The sequence below is a fragment of the Bufo gargarizans genome, chromosome 6, assembly GCF_014858855.1.
Source record: "Bufo gargarizans isolate SCDJY-AF-19 chromosome 6, ASM1485885v1, whole genome shotgun sequence".
In the NCBI taxonomy this organism is placed as follows: domain Eukaryota; kingdom Metazoa; phylum Chordata; class Amphibia; order Anura; family Bufonidae; genus Bufo; species Bufo gargarizans.
Genome location: NC_058085.1, coordinates 224459871 through 224478647, shown reverse-complemented (window position 1 = coordinate 224478647; position 18777 = coordinate 224459871). Strand labels below are relative to the sequence as shown.

At 46.9% G+C, this 18777-nt stretch overlaps 1 protein-coding gene across 3 annotated transcripts in view; it reads right to left on the bottom strand.

The window, feature by feature from the left end:
- Positions 1-18777, bottom strand: part of PATL1 (PAT1 homolog 1, processing body mRNA decay factor) — a 321287-nt gene that overhangs the window by 188925 nt on the left and 113585 nt on the right. For 2 of the 3 annotated variants that reach the window (XM_044296605.1, XM_044296607.1), the window contains exons 4-6: positions 11101-11178; positions 10720-10920; positions 10568-10627 (exon numbers count right to left, since the gene is read on the bottom strand). In XM_044296605.1, coding sequence (XP_044152540.1) covers positions 10568-10627; positions 10720-10920; positions 11101-11178 — 339 coding nt within the window. The remainder of the gene's footprint in view (positions 1-10567; positions 10628-10719; positions 10921-11100; positions 11179-18777) is intronic. The other variant, XM_044296608.1, reaches the window with a different exon arrangement.

The window sequence follows — 18777 nt, the reverse complement described above, 5'->3', positions numbered from 1 at the left end:
TCAGCGCTAACCGCGGCATGTACGGGGTGTGTGGAGGGAGGAAGCTCTTCACCCCCCTCCCCCCCTTCCCCTTCGGGTCCCCGCACTGCTGTGACAGGGACCCGAGGGCAGGGAAGGTCTTCCATGTAACCCTGTGAGATCCAGACCCCTGGATCTCACAGGCAGGAAGGCTGTAAGTGTATTACAGTGTGTAATACACTTACACCAATACATTACAATACAGAAGTATTGTAATGCATTGTACAGGAGATCAGACCCCCAAAAGTTGTGGGGGGGGGGGGGGGGGTTTACAATAAAGTTTTGCATTTTTTTGGTCACCTTCCCTCACAAAAAGTGTAATACCAAGCGATCAAAAAGGCATATTTAGCACAAAATGGTACCAATCAAAAAATAAGACCCTACCTAAGACAATCGCCAGAAAAATAAAATAAAAATAGGGCAGCCAGAAAATGGCCACACAAAAAGTAGATTTAATTCTATTCAAAAAAGCGTTTCGTGTGTAAAACTTAACAAAAAGAAAAACTATGCAAAACGGCCCTTTTTTCACCTTGCCTTACAAAAAGTATAATACCAAGCAATCAAAAAGTCTCATGTACCCTAAAATTCTACCAATGAAAAGGTTACATCATCCCACAAAAAATTAGCCTCCACAGGGTCTCTTCAAATACAAATTGGTGCCTAAAAACCATTCTAGCAGAATCTGCCTCCAAAATCCATATGGCGCTCCTTTCCTTCTGACCACTGCCACGTGCCTATAAAGCAGTTTACCACCACATACGGGGTATTTCTGTAAACTGCAGAATCAGAGTAATGCATATTGAGGTTTAGCTTGCTGTTGACCCATGCTGTGTTGAAAAAGGAGATTTTTGTGAAACTCACCTGTAAAATCTTTTTCTCGTCTTTTCCATTGGGGGACACAGACCATGGTATAGCTTAGAGGTATTAGTAGGAGGGACACTATGCAAATGAAAGCTCCTCCTCCTCGGGCTATACCCCCCGACTCCACCAGGAGGAACTCAGGCGTTGCACAAGCAGTAGGAGAAGGAGCAAGAAAAAAATCACGGAAACCATCGGACCAAGCCATAAGGTCCAACCAGAAACAGAAAACTGAACTAAAGACCCCTCCTGCAACAGGAATAATGGGTGGGAGCTGTGTCCCCCAATGGAAAAGACGAGAAAAAGATTTTACAGGTGAGTTTCACAAAAATCTCCTTTTCTCGTACTTTTTTCCATTGGGGGACACAGACCATGGGACGTCCAAAAGCAGTCCATGGGGTGGGAAAAAATATCAGCACCGCCAGGAGGAACGCCCAACGGTCAAACAGGAACCACAGCCTGCAAAACCCTGCGGCCAAAGCCGCATCAGCCGACGCCAGTGAATGCAACTGACAAAAATTTGCAAAGGTATGCAAGCACGACCAGGTGGCCGCCGTACACAGCTGAGACGCAGAGGCACGATTGTGTCTTGCCCAGGAAGCCCCCACCGCCCTAGTGGAGTGAGCGGCAATCCTAGCCGGGGGAACTCCACCACAAGCGCGACAAGCCGCGGAAATAGCCAAGCAGATCCAGAGCGCCATGAACGGCGGACGGAAGCAGTAGCCGCGAGATACACCTTCAGGACCCGTACAACATCCAGGGAATGCAGAGTGCGTTCCTTGGGGTTAGCCGGAGAAGGACAAAAGGAAGGCAGGACAAGATCCTCATCAAGGTGGAAGGGAGAGACCACCCTGGGCAAAAAGAAGGGGACTGGACGGAGCACAACTTAAACCTGGTGGAATACCAGAAAGGCTCCTGACAGGAAAGAGCGGCCAGCTTCGACACCAGTCTGACTTAAAAGCTTGTGATGGGATGTGAACTCACAGCCACTGCATAATAGCCCAGAACTTTAATCACTACGCCATGTAGCTGTATCAGAAGCTATGGTCACAAGGAAGACCACTTTCCAGATGAGAACAGTCAGAGAGACCCTCCTCAAAGGCTCGAAGGGGGCCGACTGCAGAGCGCGCAGAACCAAATTGAGATCCCAAGGAGACAAAGGGGGAACATACGGGGAACCAAATGCGCCACCCCCTGAAGAAAGGTCACCACCGGACCCCTAAGAGCAAGGGACCCCTGACGGCCCACGCCGAAACCTGACCTTACAGGGAACTAAGCGACAGTCTCTGCACAAGCCCAGACTGAAGAAAAGACAGTACCATCAAGATGGAAAAACGAAGGGGAGGGAACCCCGAACCCTCACAAAAGGACAGGAAGGCCATCCAGGTACGATAGTAAATCCGGGAGGAAGAAGACTTCCCCGGACTGATCATGGTCCTAACCACTGAATCCGAGAACCCCATCTTCATCAGGATGGCGGTTTCAACAGTCACGCCGGTAAACGAAGAGACCGTAAATTCTGGTGGAAGAACGGGCCCTGAGACAGTAGGTCCTGTCTGTCGGGAAGAGGCCATGGGGCGTCCGCCAGCAACCGAGCCACGTCCGAAAAACCACGCGCGGCGAGGCCACTCTGGGGTGATGAGAACGGTCGGATTCCCTTCCGCCTCGAACTGGCGTAGACCCTTTGGTAGGAGAGGAAAACAGAGGAGGCTGAAGTCCTGCCACGGAGACACCTGCGCATCCATCCGTACGCCTTCGGATCTCGGGCGCGAGCCAGGACCACTGGGATCTTGTTGTTGAACCCGGACGCCATTAAGTCCACATCCGGACGGTCCCATCTGTGGCAGATTTCTTCGAACACTTCTGGATGCAGAGACCACTCGCTTGGATCCACCTTGTTGTGGCTTAGAAAGTCTGCTGTCCAGTTGTCCACTCCTGGAATGTAAACTGCTGACACCGGAACGTGCGTCTCCGCCCACGTCAGAATTCTCTTCACCTCCTGCATCACCATCCGGCTGTGGGTCCCGCCCTGATGGTCGATATAGGCTACGGCCGCGGCATTGCCCGTTTGAACCCGCACTGGGAGGCCCGCAAGGAGAGAGGTCCAATAGGAGAGAAAGAGCGGAAAAAATCGCCTTCAGTTCCAGAAAGTTGATTGGAAGGCGAGACTTTGCCGCCGACCAAATCCCTTGAACCGTGCGAGACTGGAAAACGCCCCCCCAACCCAGGATGCTGGCATCGGTGGTGGCGATCGTCCAGGAGAATGCGAGAAAGGAACTCCCCGACCTCAGGTTCATCGGGAACAGCCACCAAGGGAGAGCTGCCCGAACCCGCTGAAAGGTAAAGGATCTCCTGTTGCGCCAGGCGAGTGTAAAACTGGGCATATGGAAGGCCTCGAAAGAGGCTACCATAAGACCCAGGACCTGCAAGTATTCCCGAATGGAGAGGCACGGGGAGCGCAGCAGATGCGACACTGCCCCCTGGATCTGGGAGGACTTGAAGGCTGGCAGAATACTTTGGCAGCCGAGGTGTCCAAAATCATCCTCCGGAAGGAGAGCCTCTGGGACGGGAAGAGGCAGGAGTTTGGGAAAGTTACCAGCCAGCCGAACCGTTCCAGAGTCTGAACAGTGATCCGGACGCTGTCCTTGGTCTGCGGTAGAGAGGGGGGCCTCTATCCGGATATCGTCCCGATAGGGCAGCAAAGGAATGCCCCTGGTACGAAGAAGCGCCATGAGCGGTCCAGGACCGTGGCAAGGACCCGCGGGGTGGTCGCCAACCCGAAGGAAGGGCGACAAACTGACAGTGTCGACCCGTAATGGCGAAGCGCAGGAATCGATGGTGGGATTCCGCAATCGGGACATGTGATAGGCCGAGGAGCAGCAGGGCGGGCTGACTGGGCCCTCTAGTGCCGGGAAGGTTGGTGTAAAGGAAGGCCTCTTTGCGGGCGACCTGAGACCCCCGGTGGAGGAAGCAGGCGACGGCCTACCAGATGAGAAACGGCAAAAGGCATGCAGAGATGAACTCGTCCAGCTGATCCCCATAAGGTCTGGAAACCCCAAAGGGGAGATTAGCAAGGGAACGCTTGGTGGAGGCGTCAGCATCCCACACCTTCAATCAGATCTCTTCGCGCTGAGTGACAGAGATGGCCAACCTGCGGGCAAAGAGGGAAACAATGTCCCTAGAAGCTTCGCAAAGAATCTTAGAAGCCCGAGACATCTGGAGAACCAACTCCAGTGTGTCAGTAGCCGCATCTCGTACCGCCAGTTCCTGGTGGTGGTGCTGTAACCACACCGAGAGAGCACTGGCTACCCCTGCTGAGTGAAAGGTAGGTCACAGGGACGCGCTGCCAGCGAAAAAAGGACCTGGAAGAGAGTCTATGCGTCTGTCTACAGCATCCTGGAAAGAGGAACTGACTAAGACAGGAAGGGCCATATAATTGGCTAATCCGGCCACCGGAGGATCCACCTTAGGGGGAGGAGACACCTCTCCTCGCCGTCAGCAGGGAAAGGAAAGTATATTCATGCGCTGGGTGGTCGAGAACCTTATTAAGACTACCCCAGGCCCTGGACATGACCGCGGAAAAATCCCTCATGGACCGGGAACATGGTAGTCTCCGACTGCCTGGACGGAAAAAGGGGGAACTCCTGACAAGTGGAAGGAGGAGAATCCCCTTGGAGAATAAAGGTGTCTCGGACAGTCGCCACTAAGTCAGCCACCCTGGTGGAGAGCTTAGGCGAGGGGTCCCGCTCCATGACCTAATCAGAGCCGGAAATTCCCCTTCAGACTTGCGCTCCCTAAGGGAGGGGAGAGTCGCCCGAACGCGCCTCTAGACGAGGGGGGGGGGGGGGGAGGCGGAGCCATCCGAGGAGGGATGCTGCTGCTCACGCTCCCTGTTAGTAGTCGGGCGTCTTCTGTGGAAAACCACTTAGAGAGGTGGTTGGCGTCACAGGATTTGAAAATGCCCTATAGTCCAAAAAGGACCTGGCTCGTCCGAGCCGGATAATTCCCCTTCGGATTACTCTCCCTAGGGAGGGGGAAGAGCAGTCCGAAAGCACCACAGGCGAGGTGAGGGGGGTGGAGAGACGGAGACATCCGAGGTGGGATGCTGCCGCTCACGCTGCCTCTTCGTAGTCAGGCACCCACTGTGGGGACCACTGAGAGAGATGGAGTCGTTAGCGCCACAGGATTAAAGGACATGGTTGCCTTGGCGACTAAGATCAATTTAGCGGCCGCGCTGGACATGGCAGATGCCCAAGCGGGGACCGCAGGCTCCCAGGGACGTGGAGGAGGGGGGTAAGGCAGGGATGCAGGTAATACTTATCTGCTCCTGCAGATCTTCTCCCTCGACTCCAGGACCAGCAGGGATGCACCTCTTCAGGCTTCTGACTCCTTGTCCAGGAGTGCAGTGTTCTGGTGGAGGGTGGCAGCAGGAGACCCAGTAGCTGGTGGGATACCGGAGCTGCAGGTCGAGCCCGGATCCACTTGTCTTCTTTGGGGGGCAATGAAGGCAGCCAGGCAGCGTCCAAGGACGGCGGCGGGCACTCCACGGGGGACCAGGAAGGCGCCATGCCGACCTGTGTCCCCATCTAGAAAGAAAATAACAAAACGGAGTAGAGTGATGAGGAGCTGCACGGCCATGTAAAATGTAAACCCTTTTTGGAGGCTGAAAGGGGCTTTGAACTCAGAAAGCCTGGACATGGGGCAACAGCATTACCACTGAGCTACCAGCTTGCCTGGCAGCAAACAGAGTCTCCGGTGTAAGGAGAGTCAGAGCGGCATGCCGAGGCTCCGCCCCCCCGAACGCGTCATTATGGCGCGAAAATATGCGCGAAAATAAGCGCGCGCACGAAAATATGCGCACGCGCGAAAATATGCACGAAAATAAACGCGCGCGCGATTTAAACAAACACCACGACTCCTCTCACGTGGTGCAGCAGGGGTTAACGAGGCCATGGAGGAGCGGCCTGCCGGCAGGCTCTGAGAGAGCGCAGCAGCCAAGGCCCGACGAGAGAAGCGCTGAAGCCCACAGTTTAAGGGGGAAGAGATGCCAGTACTCCAGTGCCAAAATGAAGAAAGTGCCCCATCAGGATCCTTCTTCAAGCTCACCCAGGTAGCCACAGACAAACAGACACAGAGGGAGGGGGAGGGACTGGGCAATACTTATCTGCTCAGCATGCTCCCTCGATGTCCAGACCAGCACGGATGCGCCTCTTCAGACTTCTGACTCCAATCCAGGAGAACAGTGCTCTGGAGGAGGGTAGGCAGCAGGCGTCCCAGCAGCTGGTGGGATGCCAGAGCTGGCATGTTGAGCCTGGATCCACTTTACTTCTGTGGGGGGATGGGAGGTAGCCAGGACACGTCGAAAGACGGTGGCAGACACTCCACGGGGGCCAGGAAAGCGCAATGCTGACCTGCGTCCCCATCTGAAAACAGAAAAAAATAACAAAACAGGAGAAGAGTAAGCGTCACCTCCTTGGACAGACACTAAGCAAAGACTGAGTTCCTCCTGGTGGAGTCGGGGGGTATAGCCCGAGGAGGAGGAGCTCTTTCATTTGCATAGTGTCCCTCCTACTAATACCTCTAAGCTATACCATGGTCTGTGTCCCCCAATGGAAAAAAGTACGAGAAAAAATATATATATTTGATAAACATGAAAAACCTGCATAAAAAAAAAAATTATTTTAAGATTTCGCCTCCATTTTCCAGTATTGAATCATTTCTAAAATGGGGTCATTTATGGGTGGTTTCCATTATGTAAGCCCCTCAAAATAACTTTATAACTGAACTGGTTCTTAAAAATAAAATTATGGTTTTGGAAATTTTGTTGAAAAATGGCTTCTAAGCTTCTAACATTCTTTACAAAATGATGCCAACATAAAGTAGACATATGGGCAATGATGACTGATAACTTAGAATTTTTTATTTTTTTTATAAATAAAGGAAAAATATATTGACCCAAATTTAGCAGTGTCGTGAAGTGCAATGTGTCACGAGAAAACTGTCTCAGAATGGCTTGGATAAGTAAAAGTGTTCCAAAGTTATTACCACATAAAGTGACATGTCTGATTTGCAAAAAAATGGCATGGGCAGGAAGGTTAAAACTAGGTTAAAGGGGTAACTCATATTTAGCAAGTAGAAATTAATGAGAAAAAGCACCTCAAAAAATTGTCCAAGCAATATAAATACTTCACTGGCACTGGTAAATGTAATACATTTTCAACAGCGTGCTCCAATACTGAATTGCAGGCGCTATGTTTCTGGCTTCAGCAGTGATGCTCCGTACACACCTAGTTAGTGTGCAGCCAATCATTGGCCTCAGCAGTCAATGCACTGCTAAAGCCAGTGATTGGCTGTGGCGGTGACATGGCTGTATGGGACATCACCGCTGCAAACAAGAAAACAAACACTGGCTGGGAAAACTGGAGTGCAGCATAGGAAGTGGCAAGGGAGAAGAGAGGCAAGTACGACTATTTGCCATTTTGTTAAAGGGGTTCTTCAGTTTGTTTTAACTGATGATCTATCCTCTGGATAGATCAGCAGCATCTGAAAGGGCGGGGGTCCGACAACTGGAACCCCCGCCGATCAGCTGTTTGGGAAGGCAGCAGCGCTCCAGCAGCATTCTCCCTGTTTACCACTGGCCCAGTGACATCACGACTAGTATCAACTGTCCTGGGCGCGGCTAAGCTCCATTCCATTCTAACAGCTGATCCGGAGGATAGATCATCAGTTAAAACAAACTGTAGAACCCCTTTAACTTCCTCAGGACCGCCGTACGCAGGATTGCGTCCTGCCGGCGGCCCTGCTCTTCTGGGTGGACGCATATACGCGTCCTCCCGCGAGAGCCGAGATTTCCTGTGAACGCGCGCACACAGGTGCGCGCGCTCACAGGAACGGAAGGTAAGCGAGTGGATCTCCAGCCTGTTTTGATAACAGCGTCTAATATACCTGCTACCTGGTCCTCTGGTGGTCCCTTTTGTTTGGATCGACCACCAGAGGACTCAGGCAGCTCACTAAAGTAGCACCAAACACCACTACACTACACCCCCCCCCCCCCTTGTCACTTATTAACCCTTCTCACGCTTTAGGGCCCCTAAAAAGCCAGGGCAGTATAAATACCCCACATGTGACCCCATTGCGGAAAGAAGACACCCCAAGGTATTCGCTGAGGGGCATATTGAGTCCTTGAAAGATTGAAATTTTTGTCCTAAGTTACCGGAAAGTGAGAAAAAAAATCTATTTCCGCTAACTTATGCAAAAAAAAAAAAAATTCTATGAACTCGCCAGGCCCCTCATTGAATACCTTGGGGTGTCTTCTTTCCAAAGTGGGGTCACATGTGGGGTATTTATACTGCCCTGGCTTTTTAGGGGCCCGAAAGTGTGAAAAGAAGTCTGGGATCCAAATGTCTAAAAATGCCCTCCTAAAAGGAATTTGGGCACCTTTGCGCAACTAGGCTGCAAAAAAGTATCACACATGTGGTATCGCCGTACTCAGGAGAAGTTGGGGAATGTGTTTTGGGGTGTCATTTTACATATACCCATGCTGGGTGAGAAAAATATCTTATATAAAAAAAATGGGAAAAGTTGTCTTTTGCCAAGATATTTCTCTTACCCAGCATATGAGACTTTGTAAGAAAAAAAAAAAAAAAAATCATCATTTTCCGCTAACTTGTGACAAAAAATTAAACATTCTAGGAACTCGCCATGCCCCTCACGGAATACCTTGGGGTGTCTTCTTTCCAAAATGGGGTCACTTGTGGGGTAGTTATACTGCCCTGGCAATTTAGGGGCCAAGTGTGTGAGAAGTACTTTGCAATCAAAATGTGTAAAAAATGGCCTGCAAAATCCGAAAGGTGCTCTTTGGAATATGTGCCCCTTTGCCCACCTTGGCTGCAAAAAAGTGTCACACATCTGGTATCGCCGTACTCAGGAGAAGTTGGGGAATGTGTTTTGGGGTGTCATTTTACAAATACCCATGCTTGGTGAGAAAAATATCTTGGTCAAATGCCAACTTTGTATAAAGAAATGGGAAAAGTTGTCTTTTGCCAAGATATTTCTCTCACCCAGCATGGTTATATGTAAAATTACACCCCAAAACACATTCCCCAACTTCTCCTGAGTACGGCGATACCAGCTGTGTGACACTTTTTTGCAGCCAAGGTGGGCAAATGGACCCACATTCCAAAGTGCACCTTTTGGATTTCACCGGTCATTTTTTACAGATTTTGATTGCAAAGTACTTCTCACACATATGGGCCCCTAAATTGCCAGGGCAGTATAACTACCCCACAAGTGACCCCATTTTGGAAAGAAGACACCCCAAGGTATTCCATGAGGGGCATGGCGAGTTCCTAGAATTTTTTATTTTTTGTCGCAAGTTAGTGGAATATGAGACTTTGAAAGGAAAAAAAATAAAGCATAATTTTCCGCTAACTTGTGACAAAAAATAAAAAGTTCTATGAACTCACTATGCCCATCAGCGAATACCTTAGGGTGTCTACTTTCCGAAATGGGGTCATTTGTGGGGTTTTTCTACTGTCTGGGCATTGTAGAACCTCAGGAAACATGACAGGTGCTCAGAAAGTCAGAGCTGTTTCAAAAAGTGGAAATTCACATTTTTGTACCATAGTGTGTAAACGCTATAACTTTTACCCAAACCATTTTTTTTTTTTGCCCAAACATTTTTTTTTAAATCAAAGACATGTAGAACAATACATTTGGCAAAAAATTTATATATGGATGTCGGTTTTTTTTTTTTTTGCAAAATTTTACAGCTGAAAGTGAAAAATGTCATTTTTTTGCAAAAAAAATCGTTACATTTTGATTAATAACAAAAAAAGTAAAAATGTCAGCAGCAATAAAATACCACCAAATGAAAGCTCTATTAGTGAGAAGAAAAGGAGGTAAAATTCATTTGGGTGGTAAGTTGCATGACCGAGCGATAAACGGTGAAAGTAGTGTAGTGCAGAAGTGTAAAAAGTGGCCTGGTCATGAAGGGGGTTTCAGCTAGCGGGGTTGAAGTGGTTAAACTTACCATTGCAAGGGAAGTGTTTATTCAACTTGGACAAGCCTTTAAGTGTTATCGCATTTTTAGAGTACACGGTAGAAATTTGGAAAACTGGATTTGAATAGCTACACCCATATGTGAAGTTTTTTTTTTAAGCAAAGCTTGATTTAAAGAGGACATATACCCATTTTCACCTCGGCAGCCCCTCCAATATAATTATCGGAGCATTTCATGCTCGGATTCTCTCTCTTGTCCTGCACTGGATCGCGCACAGCAGGGGCTTTTTTGTTTAAATGTTTACACTGCCGTTTTACAGGCTAAGGAAGAGCTAAAGCCTATCCATTAAGTGCTTGTTGACATCACCAGGCTCACCGCTAGGCGGAAGCCTCCGTCAAGCTTTCCCCACGGAGAGCCCGATAGGTCACTGGATTCCCCGAAAAAAAGAAAAAGGCCTTTGCCTAGTGCTATTCAGTGCAGAGCAAAGGAGAGCATTGGAGCATGAAATGCTTCGATGCTCATATCAGGGGGGCTGCCTGGGTGAAAACAGGCATATTTCCGGGTTCAGCTCTGAACCCGGACAACCCCTTTAAGAGGCAAGAAGAGAAGTCAAAAATCATCAGTGATTGCTTTAATGTCTGAGATGCTTGGTGAGTACAAGTATAGGAATAGAATATTAGGAGAATTTACCGGATGGTTGTTGAAAGGGGAAGAGGCTGCTCGAATGTGGATGGAATTCGGGCATAAAACCTAAAAGACAATTATTACTAGTAAACCTATGAGAAGAAATGAGATTGAAGAGGATTCGTATGAAGTATTATCACTAATGACATGAATGGTACCTGTTGCTGGCTGAATATTGGGCCGACATGTTTTGGGGGAGTCCCAATAGGCACAGCTCTCACAGGTGGACTGCCAATAATAGGTGAGGTGGATCGTCGAGGTAAAGCTCTCTCCGAGGCATCTCGGTCAGTATTGTCTCGGTTGGAGGAAGGAATGGGAGCCAAGCCATACTCGTGTAGTATGGACAGTGGGCTCATATCCTTAAATGAAAAACAAGCTTCATAGTCTATGCTTACAAGCATGGTCATTGTTAGTGTATTACAAGTATGTTAACGGGCAAGGATGTAGATGGACAAAATGGTGCAGACTGCAGGATCACAAAAATGCAGATAGCCGTTAAAAGCCCTTATAAAAAGTTTCGGCAATATATTTATCCTTACCTCTGTAAGGAAGGGCCCTCTGATTGGCTGTAGGTGTGAGGAAGAATCCCATATACTTGAGTTTATCCTGGATGACAGCTTAAATAAAATAAAAATCAGTGAGAATTGGAGGCATTTAAGGAATAAAAACATATCTTATTAAATAACAATAGGCACAATGTATTGGTCAATATATCACATATGCAACAAAACAGTTTATCTTGAACAATCTGAAAGATTTAATCTAAATCTCGAAATAGGCTATTTTCATGTTGAATTTTATAGTGTACATTACAGGTAAATGTTGTGGGGATTATACCAGGTACACCACTGTAAATGCGTATAAAGGCATCGGTGGCCCAAAGGCTTTCATCATTAAAGGCGTTGTCAGAGTTATGAAAAAAAATATAGCACTGAAAATCTGATGGGCAGCAATATATAACTAAGCAAGTTTTATGCAAAAAAAAATAAATATATATATATATATATATATATATATATATATATATATTTCCTAATTTCCCTGGTTCTCTTCTGGCCCTTTGTTTACGTGCAATAAAAAACAATCTCTGCCCCTCCCCCTGCTCTGCTAAGGGAGTGAATACAAGTACTGCCCTGAGTGACATGTCTGACTGCTGGGAGACTCTGCAGCATGTTGTATGTGTAGGACTACAAGTCCAAGCTGTATAATGACACTGCTAAGGGAGTGGCTACAAGAGCTGCTGAGTGCTTGGAGAATCAACAGCAACTTGTAAGTGTAGAACTACAAGTCCCAGCTGTATAATGACACTGCTAATACACACAGGATGTTCCCCATACCATCTTGTGCAATGCTCTCTCTAGTCCTTCAGCTCCTGTGCCCAGAATTGTCACTGCTGCGATGGACAGTCGGTGCAGCTGAAGGGGTTAAGAATCTTAGGACAGAGCAGACAGTGAAGAGGGGGGGGGGGGGGGGGCGTGGCCAGCACAGTGACGTCTAGTTTATAGGCTTGTAAACTAACATTATCAGAGCAGGGAGAAAAGCTGAAATCACAGGTCATGTGACCCTCAGTGAAATCTGAGAAACCAGCCACTGGAGATAAAGTGAGTTAATTGGAAAGCTGTTACATTTGCTTAGTTAGGAACATAGAAAGAACAAAAAAATAACTCGGACAACCCCTTTAAAACTTATATACCACACATCATACTTTTCTTATTGGATGCCTCTGGTTTAATGCAGTCTGCGGAGAACAATCTTTGCCTCTGTCGGTGAAAGGCAGCTTATGGATACATTTGCTGTAAGCAGTGTGAACATAGCCTTGTTGACTATAAATACTAAAAGGTACTTTCACACTTGCGTTAAACTTTTCAGGCATTGAGTTCCGTCCTAGGGGCTCAATATCAGAAAAAAAACTGATCAGTTTTATCCTAATGCATTCTGAATGGAAAGCAATCCGTTCAGTATGCATCAGGATGTCTTCAGTTCAGTCACTGTACGGTTTTTGGAAGGAGAAAATACTGCAGTATTTTCTCCGATCAAAATTCAGGAACACTTGCCGGATCCAGCATTATTTTCCATTGAAATGCATAAATGCCGGATCCGGCACTATGTGTTCTGGAAAAAACTGATCCCGTTGCATGTGCAGACCTTTAAAAATGTGAAAATCAGTACAAACCGGATTCCAAAAAAGTTAGGACACTAAACAAATTGTGAATAAAAACTGAATGCAATGATGTGGAGATGGCAAATGTCAATATTTTATTTGTAATAGAACGTAGATCAAACGTTTCTCAGGAATAGGTCATTAGTATCTGATCGGTGGGGGTCCGACACCGGGAAACCCCTCCAATTAGCTGTTACAGATTGCCGCTCCTGTGAGTGCTGTGGCCTTCTATGTGCTTACCAAGCACAGTGCCATACATTATATACATTCATGTATACAATGAGGCTGGGCACAATACCAAGGGGGTATCATGTACAGGTGAAACTCGAAAAAATTTGAATATTGTGCAAAAGTCCATTTATTTCAGTAATACTAATTCAAAGGAATTGCATTAATGCAGCTTAAAATTTGAATTTTGTGAAAAGGTTCAGTATTCTAGGCTCAAAGTGTCACACTCTAGTCCAGTGATGGCGAACCTTTTATAGCCTGAGTGCCAAAACTGCAACCCAAAACACACCTATTTATTGCAAAGTGCCAACATGGCAATTTAACCTGAATACTATAGTCATGTAGTATAATAGCCTGACTACATTCAGTGCACTGCCTGGGCTGTTCATAGTGCACCCTGCACTGATAAATGGCAGGATAAGTCTAAGGCATACTGGCACACCATACACTTTTTCCAGGGTGCGGGTGCCCACAAAGAGGGCTCTGAGTGCCGCCTCTGGCACCCGTGCCATAGGTTCGCCACCACTGCTCTAGTCAGTTAATTAATCCATATCCCCTGAGCAAAGAGTATCTCAAAATTGTTGTGTCTTTGGGGTTTCATAACCTATAAGCCATAATCATCCAAATTATAACAAAGGCTTGAAATAGACTCATTACATGCAAAGCAAGCTATCTCATATGTTAGTTTCACCACTAAAAAATGAACTTTGCACGATATTCAAATTTTTCGAGTTTCACCTGTATACTATGGGGTTGAGCACGATACCAAAAGCACAGCCGCTCTACAATGTACGGCGCTGGGCTTGTTTTGCAAGGAGAAGGCCACAGCACTCACAGGAGTGCTGATGCCTTCTTAAACGGCTGATCAGCAGGGGTTCCAGGTGTCAGACCCACACCGAACAGACACTGATGACCTATCCTGAGGAAAATCTGATCGGTTTTAACCACCTCCGGACCGCCTAACGCAGATGTGCGGTCCGGAGGTGGCAGCTCTGCGCAGAGTCATGCATATATGAGTCATCTTGCGAGAGCCGGGATTTCCTGTGAACGCGCGCACACAGGCGCGCGCGCGCGCTCACAGGAACGGAAGGTAAGCGAGTGGATCTCCAGCCTGCCAGCGGCGATCGCTCGCTGTCAGGCTGGAGATTTGATTTTCTTTAACCCCTAACAGGTATATTAGACGCTGTTTTGATAACAGCGTCTAATATACCTGCTACCTGGTCCTCTGGTGGTCCCCTTTGAGGAGGTCCGAATGATTTTTACGGATCCACTGATACATGGATCGGATCCGCAAAACACATGCGGACGTCTGAATGGAGCCTTACAGGGGGGTGATCAATGACAGAGGGGTGATCACCCATATAGACTCCCTGATCACCTCCGTCATTGATCACCCCCCTGTAAGGCTCCATTCAGACGTCCGTATGATTTTTACGGATCCACGGATACATGGATCGGATCCGCAAAACACATACGGACGTCTGAATGGAGCCTTACAGGGGGGTGATCAATGACAGGGGGGTGGTCACCCATATAGACTCCCTGATCACCCCCCTGTCATTGATCACCCCCTGTAAGGCTCCATTCAGACGTCCGTATGCGTTTTGCGGATCCGATCCATGTATCCGTGGATCCGTAAAAAAAATCATACGGACGTCTGAATGGAGCCTGACAGGGGGGTGATCAATGACAGGGGGGTGATCACCCCATATAGACTCCCTGATCACCCCCTTGTCATTGATCACCCCCGTAAGGCTCCATTCAGACATTTTTTTGGGCACAAGTTAGCGGAAATTTGTATGTTTGTTTTAGTTTTTTCTTACTAAGTCTCATATTCCACTAACTTGTGTCAAAAAATAAAATCTCACATGAACTCACGGAATCCAAATGCGTAAATTTTTTTTTAGACATTTATATTCCAGACTTCTTCTCATGCTTTAGGGCCCCTAAAATGCCAGGGCAGTATAAATACCCCACATGTGACCCCATTTATACTGCCCGAAAGCGTGAGAAGAAGTCTGGGATCCAAATGTCTAAAAATGCCCTCCTAAAAGGAATTTGGGCCGCTTTGCGCATCTAGGCTGCAAAAAAGTGTCACACATGTGGTATCGCCGTACTCAGGAGAAGTTGGTCAATGTGTTTTTGGGTGTCATTTTACATATACCCATGCTGGGTGAGAGAAATATCTTGGTTAAATGCCAAGTTTGTATAAAAGAATTGGAAAAGTTGTCTTTTGCCAAGATATTTCTCTCACCCAGCATGGGTATATGTAAAATGACACCCCAAAACACATTCCCCAACTTCTCCTGAGTACGGCGATACCACATGTGTGACACTTTATTGCAGCCTAGGTGGGCAAAGGGGCACACATTCCAAAGAGCACCTTTCGGATTTCACAGGCCATTTTTTACACATTTTGATTGCAAAGTACTTCTCACACATTTGGGCCCCTAAATTGCCAGGGCAGTATAAGGGTCCATTCACACGTCCGCAAAATGGATCCGCATCCGTTCCGCAATTTTGCGGAAAGGGTACGGACCCATTCATGCTCTATGGGGACGGAATGTGCTGTCCGCATCCACATTTGCGGATCCGCACTTCCGCATCCGTGCTTCCGTTTCCGCAAAAAAATAGAACATGTCCTATTCTTGTCCGCAATTGCGGACAAGAACAGGCATATTCTATTATGTCGGCAATGTGCGGTCCGCAAAATGTGGAAAGCACATTGCCGCTTTCCGTGTTTTGCGGATCCATGTCTCCGCAAAACACATTGCGGACGTGTGAATACAGCCTAACTACGCCACGAGTGACCCCATTTTGGAAAGAAGACACCCCAAGGTATTCCGTGAGGGGCATGGCGAGTTCCTAGAATTTTTTATTTTTTGTCGCAAGTTAGTGGAATATGAGACTTTGTAAGGAAAAATAAAATAAAATAAAATAATCATCATTTTCCGCTAACTTGTGACAAAAAATAAAAAGTTCTATGAACTCACTATGCCCATCAGCGAATACCTTAGGGTGTCTACTTTCCGAAATGGGGTAATTTGTGGAGTTTTTCTACTGTCTGGGCATTGTAGAACCTCAGGAAACATGACAGGTGCTCAGAAAGTCAGAGCTGCTTCAAAAAGCGGAAATTCACATTTTTGTACCTTAGTTTGTAAACTATAACTTTTACCCAAACCATTTTTTTTTTGCCCAAACATTTTTTTTTTTAATCAAAGACATGTAGAACAATAAATTTAGAGAAAAATGTATATATGGATGTCTTTTTTTGCAAAATTTTACAGCTGAAAGTGAAAAATGTCATTTTTTTTGCAAAAAAAAAAATCGTTAAATTTCGATTAATAACAAAAAAAGTAAAAATGTCAGCACCAATGAAATACCACCAAATGAAAGCTCTATTAGTGAGAAGAAAAGGAGGTAAAATTCATTTGGGTGGTAAGTTGCATGACCGATCAATAAACGGTGAAAGTAGTGTAGTGCAGAAGTGTAAAAAGTGGCCTGGTCATTAAGGGGGTTTTACCTAGCGGGGTTAAAGTGGTTAAACCGGTCACAGTTCAGTGGGGCACAAAGAAATGACACATATTACCTGTGTTTACTTTTTCAGATCCTCCAAATCGCCAAAACAATTGTTTTTATCATATGTTAACTTCTTCCAGAAAGGGCCATTTACTCCCTTCCTGACCAGGCCTAATTTTGCAAATCTGACACTTTATGTGGTAATAACTTTTGGATGCTTTTAGGGCTCTTTCACACTTGCGTTCTTTTCTTCCGGCATAGAGTTCCGTCGTCGGGGCTCTATGCCGGAAGAATCCTGATCAGTTTTATCCTAATGCATTCTGAATGGAGAGAAATCCTTTCAGGATGCATCAGGATGTCTTCAGTTCAGGACCGGAACGTTTTTTGGCCGGAGAAAATACCGCAGCATGCTGCACTTTTTGCTCCGGCCAAAAATCCTGAAGACTTGCCGCAAGGCCGGATCCGGAATTAATGCCCATTGAAAGGCATTAATCCGGATCCGGCCTTATGCTAAACGTCGTTTCGGCGCATTGCCGGATCCGACGTTTAGCTTTTTCTGAATGGTTACCATGGCTGCCGGGACGCTAAAGTCCTGGCAGCCATGGTAAAGTGTAGTGGGGAGCGGGGGAGCAGTATACTTACCGTCCGTGCGCCTTCCAGGGCGCTCCAGAGTGACGTCAGGGCGCCCCACACGCATGGATGACGTGATCGCATGGACACGTCATCCATGCGCATGGGGTGCTCTGACGTCATTCTGGAGCGCCCCGGGAGCCGCACAGACTAAGTATAATGCTCCCCCACTCCCCACTACTACTATGGCAACCAAGACTTTAATAGCGTCCTGGCTGCCATAGTAACACTGAACGCATTTTGAAGACGGATCAGTCTTCAAATGCTTTCAGTTCACTTGCGTTTTTCCGGATCTGGCGTGTAATTCCGGCAAATGGAGTACACGCCGGATCCGGACAACGCAAGTGTGAAAGAGCCCTTACTTATCCAAGCCATTCTGAGAGTGTTTTCTTGTGACACATTGTACTTCATAATAGCCATAAATTTGATTCAATATATTTACATTTATGAAAAAAATCAGTTTACCCGCAATTTTGAAAAATTTTCAATTTTCAAATTTCAAATTTTCAATTTCTCTGCTTATAAAACAGACAGTGCTACCTCAAAATATTTATTACTTAACATTCCCCACATGTCTGCTTTATGTTGGCATCATTTTATAAATGTCATTTTCTGTTTTTAGGAAGGCTTAGGGCTCTTTCAGACCTGCGTTCTTGTCTTCCGGCATAGAGTTCCGTCGTCGGGGCTCTATGCCGGAAGAATCCTGATCAGGATTATCCCCATGCATTCTGAATAGAGTGAAATCCGTTCAGGATGCATCAGGATGTCTTCAGTTCCGGAACGGAACGTTTTTTGGCCGGAGAAAATACCGCAGCATGCTGCGCTTTTTGCTCCGGCCAAAAATCCTGAAGACTTGCCGCAAGGCCGGATCCGGAATTAATGCCCATTGAAAGGCATTGATCCGGATCCGGCCTTAAGCTAAACGTCGTTTCGGCGCATTGCCAGATCCGAGGTTTAGCTTTTTTAGACTGGTTACCATGGCTGCCGGGATGCTAAAGTCCTGGCAGCCATGGTAAAGTGTAGCGGGGAGCAGCATACTTACAGTCCGTGCGGCTCCCGGGGCGCTACAGAGTGACGTCAGGGCGCCTCAAGCGCATGGATCACGTGATCGCATGGCACGTCATCCATGCGCATGGGGCGCTCTGACGTCACTCTGGAGCGCCCCGGGAGCCGCGCGGACTGTAAGTATACCGCTCCCCCGCTCCTACTATGGCAACCAGGACTTTAATAGCGTCCTGGGTGCCATAGTAACACTGAAAGCATTTTGAAGACAGATCAGTCTTCAAATGCTTTCAGTACACTTGCGTTTTTCCGGATCCGGCGTGTAATTCCGGCAAGTGGAGTACACGCCGGATCCGGACAACGCAAGTGTGAAAGAGGCCTTAGAATTTTAAAAGCAATTCTTAAAATCTTTAAGAAAAATTTCCAAAACCTACTATTTAACACTTTCAATACCAAGCCATTTTTCACCTTCGTGACCAGGCTTAATTTAGCAAATCTGGAAATGTGTCACTTTATGTGCTAATAACTTTGGAATACTTTTATTTAACCAAGCCATTCTGAGATTGTTTTCTCGTGACATCTCTTTCTTAATGTTACGGGTAAAGTTGGGTCAATAAGTTTTAACTTTAACTTTATATTATAAAAAATCCAAAATGTACAGAAAATTTGAAAAATA